This window comes from Ammospiza nelsoni, chromosome 26 (assembly GCF_027579445.1).
Source record: "Ammospiza nelsoni isolate bAmmNel1 chromosome 26, bAmmNel1.pri, whole genome shotgun sequence".
Classification (NCBI taxonomy): domain Eukaryota; kingdom Metazoa; phylum Chordata; class Aves; order Passeriformes; family Passerellidae; genus Ammospiza; species Ammospiza nelsoni.
The window spans coordinates 3,768,426-3,785,506 of NC_080658.1; the positions used below are offsets into that span (position 1 = coordinate 3,768,426).

General features: G+C 40.1%; 1 protein-coding gene across 1 annotated transcript in view; it reads right to left on the bottom strand.

Moving 5' to 3' along the window:
- The window catches only part of LOC132084213 (T cell receptor alpha chain MC.7.G5-like), a 131,445-nt gene that overhangs the window by 24,784 nt on the left and 89,580 nt on the right, over window positions 1-17,081 (bottom strand). Inside the window, exon 4 of the mRNA XM_059489274.1 lies at window positions 789-842. Within this exon, the coding sequence (XP_059345257.1) occupies window positions 789-842 (54 nt within the window). The remainder of the gene's footprint in view (window positions 1-788; window positions 843-17,081) is intronic.

Genomic DNA, 17,081 nt, shown 5'->3' on the forward strand with positions numbered 1-17,081 from the left:
AAGAAACTCCACAGCAAAATTCCTCCTTCAGCATTAAATCAACATTAAAAACAAATATCTCCTCCTGAACCTTCCTGCACAAAACACATTTTTTGATTTCTCAAACAAAAAATTCCCCTTTCCATTACAGCCTAGTTTGTTGTTGTTGTTTTTGTTCTGGTTGGGTTTTTGGTTTTTGTTTGTTTGGGTTTTATGTTTCGTTTTTGTTTGTTTGTTTTTGGTTTGGTTTTTTTTTTGGTGTTTTGTTTTTTGGGTTTTTTGGGGGTTGTTTTGTTTTGGTTTTTGTTTTGTTTTTGGGGGGGTTTTTTGTTGTTTTTTTGGGTTTTTTTGTTTTTGTTTTGTCAAGGAATGCAAGCCTGGATGGAAACTTCTCTGCAGCCAGAAGCAGGAGACCCAGAACAAAGGCTAAGACAGTTTTTCCAGCAGAGAAGGAATTGCAGCCTCTGGGAATTAAATGAGGACCTTGCCTGGGTTCTGGAAAATGGAAATAAAAGGACAGGGAGAGGTCTGCAGGTCTGGGAGGTTCCTGGGAACAGGCTGTAGTGAATAAAATTATTCAAAAATGACACAGCTCTCAGTGGCACAGGAAAATCCAGCCCCACAAGTAGATTTTTAGCCTCATAATGAATTTTTTCCCCTCTGGTGCAAGGTCAAGCTCTGACCTTCAGTTGCTCTCAGAAGAAAAGAACAATGGAATTTACTTCCATTTTAAATGCCTGTTTCAATGCTGTCCTGGAAAGAGGAATTAGGCTTTCCCATCCATAACTCCCCTCAGGTTTTCCACCTACCTGGTTTCACTACCAGCTGTGTCCCACTGCCAAAGGTCACTTTCCAGCCAGATCCTGAATTCACACAGTGACACACTCGCTTACAAAAACCACACACAGCTTTGGGTCCCCACAAATGTGTGTGTTTTCCAAAAGAGATCAAGGGGAAAACAGATTCCACCCTTGTCACATCCATTGACATCTAAATCAGGATGTTTTCCCAGCTGATCTCTACAGACAGAAACCATTCTGAATGCAGGAGAAACCCAAACCCTATTAGCATAATGTGGTTGAAGTTCTTGGATAATTTTTGTAATGTTCAGGAGAGAGGAGAATCTCAGCCTTGCCTTTAAAATGTGAAACAACTATTTGTTTTTAGATGTACCTGATTTCAGAATTAGTTTTGTGCCTCTCCCAAAGGTGAGTTTCCAGGAAGACTCCGTTATCTCACAATAATCAACCTTTATACAAAAATGGTAAAGCAAAAAATCCTCAGCCTCTAACAGCCAGAGCACACTGACATTTCAGAAGGGGATGAAATTTCCACCACTTTTTAAAACAGCTAACAGAGTTGTCTCTAAAATTTCTCATGGTCTAAAGAGGGAGTCAAGCAGATCCGCCAGAAGCTAAGCAAGGGACCAGACCTATTAAAGAAATAAGCAAAGAAAAATGAAACAGAAACTTCCAGAGAAAACCAATCTAAGGTCGTAATTTTTCCCTGTTTGTTTAGTTGATGATAAACCCAGTAAGGGAAAGAAGCAAAGAAAAATGAAACAGAAACTTCCAGAGAAAACCAATCTAAGGTCGTAATTTTTCCTCTTTGTTTAGTTGATGATAAACCCAGTAAGGGAAAGAAGCAAAGAAAAATGAAACAGAAACTTCCAGAGAAAAACAATCTAAGCTCCTAATTTTCCCTGTTTGTTTAGTTGATAATAAATCCAGTAAGGGAAAGAAGCAAAGAAAAATTAAACAGAAACTTCCAAATTCAGAATTGCCCTGATTGTGGGAAACTTTGGCATAGCCAGGAATCAATTCAGACCCTCCCTACAGAAATCCTAGAGTTGAAAATCCATTTCGTTTGAAATAATAGATTTATTAATCCAATAAATAAATAATAAATAATGGATTTTTTTTTGGATTTTTTTAAAAGAAAGAATTTTAAAGAAGCTTTTCCTCTGAATCCTAAGGAAAATCTGATTAAAAAAAAAAAAAAAAAAACCTAAAAATGCAGTGTGTCCTCACTGAGGAGATACTTACTGGGCTTTACCAGCAGCCTGGTTCCACTTCCAAAGGTCACTCTGCCTGCATTTCCTGAGTACACACAGCCAAAAACTCCCTTACAAAAACCCCCAGGCTCCTCTGCACATTTCTGCTTCCAGCAGACTCTATTGTCACCAAAATAAAACTCTATGTTCAAAATGAGATCCCCAAAAAATGAAGTCTGGGGTGTCTCTTCTCTGTCCACTTGCAGGTTTTGTGTCAATATTTTTTGCAGGCTAGGAATGAGGAAGTGCCCTGATGGTGAGAAGATTTGTCATAGCCAGGAATCAATTAAGTCCCTCCCTACAGAAATCCTAGAGTTGAAAATCCATTTCTTTTTAAATAATGGATTAATCCAATAAATAAATAATAATGAATGGATTTTGTAAAGAAAGAATTGTAAAGAAGCTTTTCCAACTGTATCTTAAGGAAATCTGATAAAAAAATTTTAAAATGCAGACCTTGGTGAGGAGATACCTACTGGGCTTTACCAGCAGCCTGGTTCCACTTCCAAAGGTCACTCTGTCTGCACCTCCTGAGTACACACAGCCAAAAACTCCCTTACAAAAACCCCCAGGCTCCTCTGCACGTTTCAGCTTTCAGGGCAGCAGACTGTATTGTCACCAAAATAAAAATCTATGTGCAAAAAGCCTGTTAGGAAACCCCAAAAAATGAAGGCTAGAGTGTCTCTTCTCTGCCCCCTTGAAGGTTTTGTGTCAATATTTTTTGCAGGTTAAGAATGATGAAGTGCCCTGATTGTGGGAAGCCAGGAATCAATTAGGATTTCTAAAGAAATCCTAGAGTTGGAATTCCATTCCTTTGAAATAATGGATTCATTTATCCAATAAATAAATAAGAAGTAATGGATTTTGTAAAGAGAGAATTGCAAGGAAGCTTGTCCCTCCTTATCCTCAGAAAGATCTGATGAAAAAACCCCATAAAAATGCAGTGTGTCCTTGAGGAGGAGATACTTACTGGGCTTTACCAGCAGCCTGGTTCCACTTCCAAAGGTCACTCTGTCTGCATTTCCTGAGTACACACAGCCAAAAACTCCCTTACAAAAACCCCCAGGCTCCTCTGCACATTTCACCTGCCAGGGCAGCAGACTTTATCTCTATTTGTCACCAAAATAAAACTCTATGTGCAAAATGCCTGTTAGGGATCCCCAAAAACTGAAAGCTGGGGTGTCTCTTCTCTGCCCCTTGCAGGTTTTTGTCAATATTTTTACAGGTCAAGAATGATGTAGTGCCCTGATCTTGGGAGGCTTTGGCATAGCCAGGAATTACCTAAGATTTCTACAGAAATCCTAGAGTTCAAAATCCATTACTTTTGAAATAATGGATTCATTTATCCAATAAATAAATAATAAATAATGGATTTTGTAAAGAGAGAATTGTAAAGAAGCTTTTCCAATTGTATCCTAAAAATGCAGTGTGTCCTTGAGGAGGAGATACTTACTGGGCTTTACCAGCAGCCTGGTTCCACTTCCAAAGGTCACTCTGCCTGCACCTCCTGAGTTCACACAGCCAAAAACTCCCTTACAAAAACCCCCAGGCTCCTCTGCACATTTCAGCTTGCAGGGCAGCAGACTCTATCTCTATTTGTCACCAAATTAAAACTTTATGTGCAAAATGGCTGTTAGGGATCCCTCCCTACAGAAATCCTAGAGTTGAAAAACCATTTATTTTAAAATAATGGATTTATTTATCCAATGAATAAATAATAAATAATGGATTTATTTATCCATTTATTTTGAATAATAAATGAGTGGTTTTGCAGAGTAAGATGTGACTGGGGACAATATCTGGCAAGGACACCTGGTTTATTATTTCACATTAGCAGAACTTCTGCAGGCTTTTCTATACCTGTTAATACATTTTAAATCACTTTTTTATAGGACAGAGACTTGCCAGTTCTCTGAAGAGCCATCTCCTTTCTTGCTCATGTAATTCTACACATGGGGAGACCTTGTGTTGCTCTTCAAAAATGATAAATGTGAAAAGCACAAGGAAAATAATTCTTTTACACTGTCTGCAGTATCTCCACCTACCAAGGAATACCATGAACATCAAGCAGCTATAGAATTGAGACAGCTCTGTAGTTTGGTGAAAGATTTGTCATCTGTCTGGCACTCCACACTGATTTACATGATTTTACATTATTTCGTCCTTGCATCCTTTGCGTGAGTAGAAAGTGCTGGAGGGACTCCTCTCATAACAGCTCTCCACGAACTCTCAGACCTTACCAAAAAAGCCCCAGATTCTTCTTGCTGCTCTGTTTCCACTAAATATTCCAGCCAAACTCTCATTTCAGCCCCAGGAGCCGCAGATATGGAAGGAGATTCCCCTTCCTCTCCCAAGTTAATTACATATTACAGATTTCAAACATCTGATTCTCCAATACTTCTCAAAACACTCTTGTTCAGACCGTGCACTTACTTGGTTTGACACTGAGCCTCGTTCCTCTGCCAAACTGCAGCTTTGTAAAGCTGCTTCCTGAATTCACACATCACTCAATCCCTTTGCAAAAACCCCTCCTGTTCTGCAAATACACCCAAATCCCAGGAAAACTCCTGCTCTGTGATGGTTTCTGGACAGGAGGGAACTCAGATAATCCCCTCCCAGATTTACTGAACCTGGCAATGAAAATCTAGGCACATATCTGGCATCCCAATAAAATATTTCAATTCTGTAATCTATCCAGACAGGAAAACACTTCCAGCATCAGTGCAAGCCTCCATTCCTTGTTCCTCACCAAAAATCCAGAAAACATCTGCTCACTGAAATATAAAGATGAGAAAGAGGACTTGCCCTTGCAGGTGGATAATTAACCATCCTGCTAACGGGTTTCTGTGATGGATATGCCCAGTTCAGCTCTTCCTTGTATATCCTGAGTCATTCCACACATGTTTAATTGCTTATGGGAGGTTTTCAGAAATGCAATAATGAAAATTTCATTAATGCAACTCCACATATTTCTCCTTCCTGCACACCCAATCAGGGCACACATCACTCACTGCATCCTGAAAAAGATCCAGATAATAACAAGTCTGTAGATGAATTAACCTACACATTGTGGTGCTCACTTGGGTGAGCCTTGGGTTTCCTCCTGTCATTTTCTACATACCGCTTTTCATTACCAGCATTCCCCCCTCCTTCAGTGTTTCCTGACATTTGGAAAAGAGAAATGCTTCTCACAGAATTCGGCAAAACCACAGTTTCTCACCTGTGAATCCAAGGCAAAATCTGTCAGAAAACACCATTCTGGTCACAAGTCAGCAATGGGGACTTACTGAGATATTTAGCCTGATTTCTACAGAACACTGGCAACAAAACCAAGTGCAAGACTGCTGCAGCATTTGAGATCATCACAATTGAAGAAGAATTTGAATCTGCATGATGGAACAGTAATTTGGACTGAGTACATTTGCAAAATATCTGGCAGAGTAGGAAGGTAAACAGGTAAAAAAAGCTGCTTTCTTAACCAGACTACACTTACTTGTTGTCACAACTGTGTCCCCTTTCCAAACATCTGCTTTCTCCCTTCTGCAGCTGCACTGCCTGAGAGTTCTCTACAAAAGTCATTTCTGAAGTTTGAACTCCTCTCAAAGCATGCTGTGAGCCACAGGACCTGCCTATAAAGAAAAAGTTCTGCCTTTCACAGTTCAAAATGGGAAAAAACCCAGAACCAGCCAATCAGAAGTACATAAAAATTTTATGGGAATGCTGTCTGGATTGGTTTTCTTCCTTTCTTCCTCACTTATTTAAATTTGGACTGCAAATTGGAGATTTTCATATGAACACAGGTTTGTTCTGATTTCTTTCTACAAAGTGAAAAGAAAGTTTATTTTACTTTACTGATTTCTGTTTCTCAGGTATACCTGCCTCCCAAGTACCAATTTGATCCTCGATCTCAACAGATAACGAAGTCATTCAGGTTGGTAGAATGAGTTGACTTTTATTTTAAATTTAAATTTAATTTAAGATTGGAAGTCTAATGATTTCCAACTCCATATTGATTGCTGAACTTGCCCAAACAATGCAGCAGTTTTGAACTAGCACTGCCAAATCCTGTGAATGGGTAGGAAATGTGTCCTAGCCCCTGAAAAATTCTGATATTGGCTTGGGAGTGAAAACCCAGCTCTGGAGACTTGAATACAAACTCCTTTATAAAAAGCACCCAGAACTGAACAGACACTTGCAGTTATCCTGTTTATTCTGTGGGGCTCTAGCAGGAATCTGAATTCACCATTCCAGATAAATCTGGGAGAAGATCCCTGGGGCAGAGCACAAGAACATTTCCCAGCTCTGCTGAGGACTCAGGAGCAGCACAGAACGGGCTCTCACTGCAGCTGGGATGTGACAAAACACCATTTTTCAGTGAAAACAAATGCTGGAACGCTGCTTTTCCTGGAAGACTTACTTGGAAGCACAAGCAGATGAGTTCCTCCACCAAAAGTGACCTTCCTGTCGCCAGTAGACACACAATGAGAAAGGCCTTTGTAAAAACCACTGCAGAGGAACTGAGCAGATCCTTTGGAATCTGTTCCACCGTGGAAGCCAATGGGAAGCAAAATGTCCTGCTCTGCTGGGGATGGTATCCGCAGCAATTTATTTCTGCTGCTTAAAATTTTGCTAAACTAAATCTTATCATACGTGGCAGGATTTAATACTTTTCTGCTCACTTCAGTAAGTATTTTGGGGTCTGTAAAAGCAACCAAGTCTTCTATTTCACTTTTTTTTCCCCCCCAATTTAAGGTATTTCATGGGGATAAAAAGACAATATTTATATTGCAACATTTCTCTGCAACCATTATTGTGTCAATATATTGATTATAAAAGAACAAAAAAGGTTTGAATCATTCCGTACCACTGCCCTGGTAACAGTACATTTGAGAAGGGTTAAGAAAAATCAATAATGAAAAGGTTTTCAGTCTTATGGACTCACCAGAACAGAGATAAGATTTCCTAAAACTTCAAACAAATTAAATATGTAGAAAAAAAGGACACAGAAGTGTAATTATTAAGTTATCCCTCTTCACTTACTTGGTTTTACAATAATTCTTATTCCTCGTCCAAAGGTTACTTTCCCAACATTTCCTGTGTTCACACAGCCAGAAAGTGCTTTGCAAAAACCATCCAAAGAAATAAATTTGCCTTTTTAACCCCTCCTTTCCTAGAAGAGAAGCCAACTAAACAAAATTGGGAGTGGTAAATTATAATATCCATAATTTATTATGGAATAAGACTCATGGCTTAACTAGAGACATCACCATCAACCTGTTGCACCTAATTGTATGTATCCCTTCCTTTTCTTTCTCCTTTAAAGTGGAAACTGATTTTTTTTTTCACCAAGGAGTAACTATCACTCCATCTTAACTGTATGTCTGCTTTTAGCCATAAAAAACAATTACAAGGCAATCCTTCACGAGGGAAAAAAACCCAACATTTTTTTCAATAGCTTAATTCCATTTGTGAAGGTGAATTACCAGTTGCAGGGAGAATTTAGAATAATGATGTGTGCAGTAATAAAAACCTTAATGGACTCAATTTCTACTGAGTTTCTACCTCATTTGCCGGCAAACATATCTGGCTGAAAATTAAAAGAAGTTGCTCCCTGTGAACGTTGCCAAAACTGCAGCAAATTTCTTCTCCTTCTCTTAAAAGCTTGTGCCACATCCAATCCCACAGGCAGGAATATTGTCATCCAAACCTCTGAGCCACTGCAGTTGAAATGAAAGATGCTTTGCATTTATTTCACCCTCAGATAAATGAAAAATGGGTATTTTTTAAAAACCACAAAGTTTTTAGGTAGTCTGATAGTCTACCTGGGGATGAAAATCCATGTACACTGAGATTTTCTACACACTAAAACTTCAGGTTGCCAAAAAAGCCTAAGAAAAATTGTGGGAAGATAAAGACACTCAAGAAAATTTCCATCAATGGATTTCAGTGATCAAGGTCAGGTAAGGACATGCAAAAATTCTTCAAAATTACAATAATTCAGAAAGAAGGAATTTACATTTTCCATTTCAAGAGATGCTCCTGCCTTCCTTAAACAGGCACCTGTCTTTTCATACCCAGACAGTATTACAAAGTTCAGTTTTTGATATATTTCTGGCACTTACTTGGATAAACAGAGAGTTTTGTCCCTTTTCCAAAAGTCAGCTTGTTGTAGCTACCTCCAGAGTTTCACGGTGGCAGAGAGCTTTACCAAAACTGCTGGCAGCAGCTTCTGGGTGAAAGGAGATTTTCAGCTTTGATGTGCGCTCACAGATCTCTCAGGGGGTTTCTTCTCAAATTTTCTAGGTCAAGACCCGACCTAGAGAAGGTGATGAGGTCTGGAGAAGGGGGTTGAAGTAAAGTGATCTTCAAGGTCTCCTCCAACCCAAATAATTTTGTGATTGAAGTGCTCGGGGAAAAACCCTCATGGCAATTCCAAACAGTGAATCCCAGAGCTGAGGGATCCTGTCCCACCAGCCCAGCCCCACATCTATCACAGATTGTGGTCCATCCTCCTGTGATAGCAGCAAAGGTTTCAAAACAAAGGTCTCAAATCAATGTTTTTATTCTGTAGAAATCAGGATAATTAACTGTGAGCAAGATGAACAAGAAAAAGCAAGACAGGAGTGAAATTTTCCTACAGCATTTTGTCCATCTATCTCAGTTAGTGCTTATCTTATCCCAGTTTACACCAGCCTGCAACATCAAAACTGACTAAACTCCTCATCCAAGTGTTCCCATCCCCTGAACAGCACCAAAATGATGATGAAGCCTTAAGGATTTATTCCTCTCTAAGATAAGAATTTGCTTTTTTTCTCACATTTCCAGGTTTGGGGGCAAAAACCCCAAACCCAAACAATGAAACAAGACTAAACCCCAAAACCAACCAAACCAAACAACAAAACCACAAACACTTCTATAATCTTCTTGTATAACTAAAATTATAGACAAGCAATCTACAGAGCAACTCCCCTATTTGCATTCCAACAGATGCACAGAGATTTCTAGAAAATGGCACTGCAGCCTCCAAATTCAGTATTTTCTTTTTCTAGCCTACACATCAATAACTGACAACTTACATGCAAACAGAAGAGTGGAATATACTCAGAAAATTCATTTTCCCTCATATTGTTTTTTCCTTATTCCTCTTGTATTATACTCACTTGGATTTACCTTCAGAGCAATCCTTGTCCCAAAGCTGAGTGAATTGCCAATTCCAGCATTCCCACTGATGTGGGAAATATCACAAGACCACCTCAAAATGCCAATCTGAACTATTATTTTAAAATCTGTGGAAGCCACAATTCCAGGAACATTTTATTGTTGGTTCACAGCTACTCTGGAATAATCAAGTTCTTTACTGCTCTTCAGAATTCCTTGACTTTCTTATTAAGGTCTTCCTTGACAGAAATTTATTTTCTCAAAACTGGTATATCACAACCGTAAAAAACTTCCCAAAAACTCAAGACATTTTGCAAAAATCTGAACTCAAAACTTGCTGAGTTCTCACAACTCGAAGATGAAGAATTACTTGTTTCAGCCTGGTGTAAAACACCCTTTTCTTTAAGGCATTTCTGTGTATAATTCCAATTAACTCCATGGAGAGCAGCTGTTTGAGACAACCACATGTTGTCCATGCTCCAGCCACTTTCTCTCTCAGAATTCTCCTTTAGAATTTCACTATAAAACTATAAAAACCACCTGTTTTTCACCCGATGGGGCTGTAGGGGCTGCTCTAGAGCTGCTGAGAGAAAAACCACTAACCTGTGCTGAAAGAAGTGTAAATTGGTCACTTTGGCTTCAGGGACATTGGTTTCTGATGATGGTTTCCTGAGGAAAAAAATTTATTTTCTCCTGTTTAGCTTAGTTGTAAATCAAGAGATTTCATGAAGATGTTGTGCCACATTTGGACTCTGTGTATCCCTCATATTTAAGGAGAAATGATCTTTTAGACAAAAACCCCACAAACAAACTCAGAAGTTCTTATGCTGAGTGGCTTTTAATGTGAGATATAATCCCTTGACAGAAAGTAAGCTGGTATTTGCCACAAGTGTTTTCAGTACCATAGAAAGGTTTGTAAAATAATTGAGTTATAAAAGAAGCTAAGCAATACAAACTGATGCATGTTATTAATTTTTCTAGATCTTTTCCAAATTGCTGATTTACAGGGGGAAAAAAAAGCATTGTAGGATTTTAATCCAATTTTTTCTTTCTCAAATGTAACCTCAAACCTTTCCACACAGGACAAACAATTCTGCATGGTGTCTCTGAACAGGCAGTAGCTTCCCAAATCTTTCTCATGGAATACTGGACTGGCAACCACAACCAGTTTGTCCAGCCAGAAACAGGACTGAATTTGCAGAATGGCATCAAACTGAAAGCAACTGATTTATTGCTACTGGCCTTCAAAAGTTAAATGAACTTGAATCAAAATAAAATGTAAATAATAAAAAGAAAAAGGCATTTTAAAAGTAATAAAAATTTAAAGTAAAATAAAAGATAAAGTAATAAAATTAAATTTAAATGGCCATCTCTGTGTATTAAGTTCATCTAAATGCACAGGGAATAATGTGATTTAATTTGCTTATATCCATCCATTTGCAGTGTTTTTCCCACTCTTTCTTACTCAGCTGCATTTTCTGTTCTGAATAATATCTCTGGGGAGATGCCTCATTGCTGTATTAGACTAAAGCTTTGAAAGCAATTACTGTAAGCAGAATTTTACTGATTATCTTAATTCCTTAATCTTAATATCTGTTTATCTTAATTCCTTATCTTAATATCTGACTATCTTAATTATCCTAATTTTACTGATATCTTACTTCCCCAAACTGTAGTTGGCAGGGAAGTGATTTGTGACTCTGTCATTTTTTTCCCCATTTTGGAATTGAAAATGGGAATAAATGGAGATTTCATCCCCACATTTCTCCAGACAAAGAGGAGCAGCTCACCTGAAACCACCGTCAGCTGAAATCCAGACACAAACTGCAGCGTCTCAATGAGCGTGCCCACAGCAGCTCCACCCTTTACAAAAACTCCTCCTCCCTCCTCTCATAAAATTTAAGCAGCACATGATGATTTTTAACTATTCCTTATCACATAGAAGTAATGATAATGTTTGTTTTAAAGTTATTTGAAAATTATACACAGGGATTAAATATTTAAAGCTGTGAAAGCCACTCTTTTCTTGATATGGTAGCTATGCTGACTGACATGATTGTGATGAAATGAATAATTCTGTGTTTCTAAAATAACTGAATACATGCAGACTTTCCTTAGAGCAAAAAGAGTTATTTAAAAGTTTTACTTTTCCCAGGAGTGCAATTGCTCTTTCTGTGTCCCACTCTGAACAGGAGAAAAACATTCTGCATGGATATTCAGCATCAGCTGAAAAAAATCTGGGCATCCCTTCCAGAATATCTCAGTCCATCACTTCCACTCCAGTCAAGCAGTCTCAAAGTACATTTACTTGCAGCAAATAAGAAAGAGGAAACAATTAGAACCAGCAGCTGATGATATTTTCCTCTTGGCTGGCAAGGATTTTGTCTTTACTCAGGGTTATCCAGGCTAAATTGAAGTGTTTGTGGTTCCTGCTCAGCAGTAACTTCCAGTATCACAAAATAATCCCTTCTCAGCATGTCCAGGTGAGTTTTTCTCTGTAGGTCAGCCACAGAGCACTGGCATTTGGAATTTTCCCAAGTGCCATTCCCAAAATTACTGTACAGCACAGTGAGGAAAGAAGTAAAGGAAAGGGAGAGGGGAATGGTTATTGTTCAAATTACAAATTATTTCTTTACAAATTAATTACATTTCCAAGCCATCCTCTATGTGTAATCCCTACCAATATTTTCAGCTAAAAGCTGGCTGGGATGAGGAAGGAAAAAGAGCTGAAAAGCAGCAGATCACATCACTGAAGAGTTTTAAATATTCACCCAGATTTCCAAATACACAAACTTGCTCAACAAATGGGAACTCTCCCACTATGCTAATATAACATATATAATTGGAAAACTTTACATATTTCTATAAAATAGATATAAAGACCTTTATTAATTCAAAATAATTTAAAGACAAGAACAGGCCAGTTCTGTGTATTTAAATCATTCCATCCTCTTCAAAGTCCCTCCACTGCTTTGCTACAGAACAGGATTTAAGGGATTTAATGGCTGTGTCCTGATTTATAGAGTGAATTATCCACCAAAGGATAATTTGGGTTTTCTCAGAGTCCCACAGCAAGTGACCATGTCTGAGGCTGTGCTTTGAGTCCCACCCTCCCCTCATTGCCTGTTCCTTTAGACCCCTTACAGCTGTTCAAAGCACAGCTGTATCAGGATGCCTAAAGCAGACAGCTCCAAAGCACACCCCCTGAATTCCCAGCTGGATTAGATTAAAGAAGTATCATATCCACAGGTTTGTGCCACGCAAACAGACTCACCTGTTGGCAGAAAGAGCCAGGTCCACAAGCAGGTATTGATGTGAGAAGCCCCATTGAGAAACTCCTTGGCAGATGTCCAAGGACTGGAGCTCTTGAGGGCAGCTCAGCTGCAGGAAAATATGAAAATACCAGCAGCTTCCTCACAATATCCTTATCCAGGGCTCCAGGCACTCTGGAACTTGCATTCCCTCATTTTCTTATCAGCTTCTTCATTGCCTGAAGCCAGAAGATTGGGTTGCATTCCTTGCTGGTTCAGACTTGCTGCTTGCTTAGCCAGACATCCACGCCTTTGGAAGACTTACTTAGGTGTAACAGCTTCTCTTGGCCAAACCCATTCCTTCACCCCATCAAGACACCTTTCCTCTAGCCCAGGAAATTTATACCACAAATATTCCTTGAATATTTTGTTGTTTAAAACTCCTTTGGAAATACTGAGGAATTTTGAAAGCAGCAAGTGCTGCCTGTATTCCACTCCATTTCTTCTGTTACGAATCACTTCCAGATGTAATCCTGCTTTAGTTTGAACCTTCAAATGCAGTTTTTCAGCTTTCAGCTTCCTGATCCTGGTCTTTCCAAAGCCTTTGTATCACTTAGCAAGAGTTTCCAACTTCATCTGCTGGCAAGGCCAGAAGAAGGGCAAAAGAGGAGCAGAGAGTTTAATCTGTGGCATGTGGAGGTGCAACACTTATGGGGTTTGGGTGGTTTCTTTGATTGGTTGGTTTTTTGGTTTGTTTTTTTTCTCCTGCTTGAGCTATTTGCTGGATTTCATGATTTTGAAAGTGTCGTGAGAACAATAAACACTTTGGCCAGAAGAGAGCAGGAGAGATCAGAGAAAGAAGTTCAGTTTACATCAGTAGATCTAATTTTAGCAGGAACTTTTTAGTATTTGGGGGAAACAGAACATGCTGGTCAGAATATACCCAGCAAATGCAGGAATATGATTATTACATTGTATTTTTAATGCTGTATAAGAAAACAGAAGGATTCTGTGGCAAAAAAAAGGTATTTTTAAAAAGCTGTTTTGTCCACTATCATGGAGTTTGATACTGTTTAAGTAAAAAACAATAAAAGAATACATTTATCATCTTATCAAAACATGTCAAAAAGTTTATGTGAAGGGAAAGTGAAACAGTCTGGTTTACCCTCTCAAATAAAATGTTGAGATTAAAAAGAATGAGGAAATCCAATTTTAAAAAAAGGGGGTGGGGGATATTTTTAAACCTCATTCCATGTATTTGAATTATTTCTAGCAAATTAAAAATCAAAGAAGTTTTGAGGTTTGCTTTGAGTATCCTTTTAAATATATGCCCACCCTTTCTCCCAAACACCAGCCTTGCAGCCAGGGTTTAGTTTTTCACTCTAAATACAGTTTTCAATTTGCCAGTGGGCAAAATATTCCCCCTGCTATTCAGATTTCCTTGTTGTTCACAATGCTTTTCCATGTAACCTCTTGGAAAGAAATTTATTCTTTCAGGATGCTTTTAATGCTCTCTGCCACAGGAGAGAGCTCTCACCATTTTGACTTGCCCAGTAGGACAGATGTCAGATACCACACTCTGTGTGTGAGACTGTCATGGTTTGAAAGACAGGTGTCTGCCAGGGGAGGTGAGAACCTCCCTTGGAATTGAAAAATATGACCCCCTTCCCTCTGAATTATTATAACTTTGAAATTAAGGGGTTTTCTGGCAAAGATATGGGAAAAAGCATAACAGTCCTTTACTAATAAATTTATGTATAACAACTCAAACAAACAACAGCACCAAACAGAACCAGACATATTACAGCATCCTGAGTGGGTCGCTGGAGGTGAGAGAGAGATGAGAATCTTGTTTCTTGATCAGAAGGCTGGATTTATTGATATATGATATATAATACATTATAACTATACTAAATAGAATAAAGAGAGAAGTTTGCAGATGCTTGCTAAGCTAAGAATAACAAAGTTTTGTCCAGGGACTCTGTCCCTAGCTTGCTCCTGTGATTGGCCCTTAATTATAAACATGGGAACATGAACCAATGACAGGTCAAAATAGGTGCATCCTATTGCATTCCACAGCAGCTGATAACAATTGTTTATATTCTCTTTCTGGGGGCCCTCAGCTTCCCAGAAAATGCAGAAATCTGACAAAAAGAATTTCTGTGAAAAAATGTCTGCAACACAGACACTCTGCCAGGCTGTGCTCACAGCCACCCATGCTGGCATTTCATAGCTTTAAAACTCAGTTCTGCTTTTCTTTTTCCTACCAATGTCTTGGAGCAGTGTCTTGGTTTAAAAGACAGCTGTCTGCCATGGGAGGTGAGAACCTCTCTTGGAATGGAAAAATATGAACCCCTTCCCTGTGAATGATTATAACTTATTGCATAAATATAAAAATATAATTATAAAAATTATTACATGGGGCTTTTAGGCAAAGATATATAGGAAAAAGAATAACAGTCATTTAATAATAAATAGATATATTACAACCCAAACAAACAACAGCACCAAACAGACCCACACAGCCAGGCCCGGCCTCTCTCGGCTGCAGGCGCTTTCCCCTTTGGTGCAGTTCCGGGCACAGCCAGCAGGGGCGCTGCTGGCTCCCGGCTGGGCAGGGCGGGTGCGGTGATTCCCCCGCGCCAGCAGGGGGCGCTGTGGCGCGAGCTCAGCTCCCTCATGAGGCGATGGCGGCTCAGGCGGTGGAGGAGAAGGGAGGTGGCTCCCTTTGCAAAACTCACGGGGAGCAGCCGGTCTCAGTGCCGCTGAGGGTGGTGAAATGTGCTGCAGAAGCAGTCGCACTACCCCTCTGGATGGCAATAGGAGCTGTGGCCGGAAGCTCAGCGCGGTGGCTGGAACGACAGAGGCAAGCAGATCCCTGAGGGGGGCAGAAACAAAGTGTATCCGAAACTCCACACTCTAGCAGATGTAGGGTGTCCTGGAGGGCAGTGAAGAACCCAGAGCTGTGGGATGTCCTGGCCAGCAGGGTCTGTGGGGTTACAGTGCAGGGAAGAACTCAGAGCTGTGGCAGAGAAGCAGTGGGGCTGGGCAGTGACAGCCTGGCTTCTGAACACAGCCTGGAGAAAGTCCCTCAGAGGTGGCTCAGGGGCTTGGAGTCCCATACTTCCCTCTCCTCCTCACCCTGAGTGGATGGTGAGGGGCCTTTCTAATGATGGAGGGTGTTGATAATGTCCCAGTCCAACAGCTACTCTTAGGAGAAAAGGCTCACCCACAGTAAGGAAGAAGCAGTACAGGGCTGGGCTCCAGCTATGGCAGTGAATTCTCCCCACAGCAAGAAACAGCCCAACTGTTCTCCCCCAGTGCTGACAGCAAGAGAGAATTAGGAGCTGTGCCCTTGCCCTGAGCACAATCAAGCATGGACACATTTTGGAGAATAGGCTAGTACTGTTAAAGTGTATTTTACCAAAGAGTTGTAATCATCCTCCATTCTTTTGTTATCATGGGATCCTTTACAGGACAATATTGTTTTTTCAGATGTTGGGATAATCCCATATGAAAATGTGCTGCTTTAACAGAGGGTATTTTAATGTGGAGCACAGTTTCCCTACAGACTTTCCTCGCCTTGTATCAGATGGCTACGGAGCTACAAATTCTGTCCCCCTATGCAGAATTAACTGCACTAAGACAATCTTATTATTGGACTGCACTAAAGCTCCAAGTTGTGAGATTTCTTCTGGGAACAATTCTATTCTCCTGCTTTCTTAAGCTTCATGTTCTGCATTGCCAATGCAAAGTGAAAAGCCACTGCTTAGTGGGGACAATCTGGGACCCTGTCATGAACTGAGGGCTTTAGGTCAATGAAACGCTCACTGCCAGAGGTGTCAGCAAAAACAGGTTTAACACAGATTTGCCAAAGTGTGGCACTATCCCACAGCAATGCTCACTCTGCAGCTTTCCTCCATGGATGAATCAGGGATTGGAACAACAAATTGGAATAAATTTAATTGAGGGACTGATGTGGCGACCAGGGACAAGAAAGATGCAGAGCTGTAAAAGGAAGTGCCTCCCATTGAGTCATGAGGTGCACAAAGGACTCCCCTGCTTTCTAAAATCCTTCTAGAGGAGGTGTGGATGGATACAATCCTAGTCCCAGACTTCATCAAGAATTTATGACTAAGGGATTATAATAGCACTTAGTCATGAACCCTTCCTTTGTGTGCATCTGATTCCACTGGTTTTGTCTGATGGAATATTCTCAAAATAGAAATCTGCCTGAGAGATAGGGATAAGGTGTGGAGTGCTGGAGAAAAGGTTCTGGATATCAATGGAAAATCAGTATAGAAATATTGGTGAACGGCTCCCCCTGATTGATGCTCTGGTGGTAGAATGCACTAAATGTGCATTTCATTGGATTTGGATTTGCCAAACAAATTTCACAGAGCTTGTGCAAGGGCTGGGGCTCTTCTCTGGGTGTCTGCAGGGCCTGAGGGTGTGAGCTGAGCAAGCTCAGTGCAGCAGCCCTTGCTGTGGCCTGTGCAGAGGCTCTCTTGAGGGCTGCAGGAGCTCAGGCAGGGGGAGCAAAGCCTTATCTCCCCTTCAGGATGTGGTTACCTTGTGTTTTCAAAAGCAGGGGAGGGTTAATGCTGCCTGGTGACTGAGTCAGAAATGGTGACCACAGC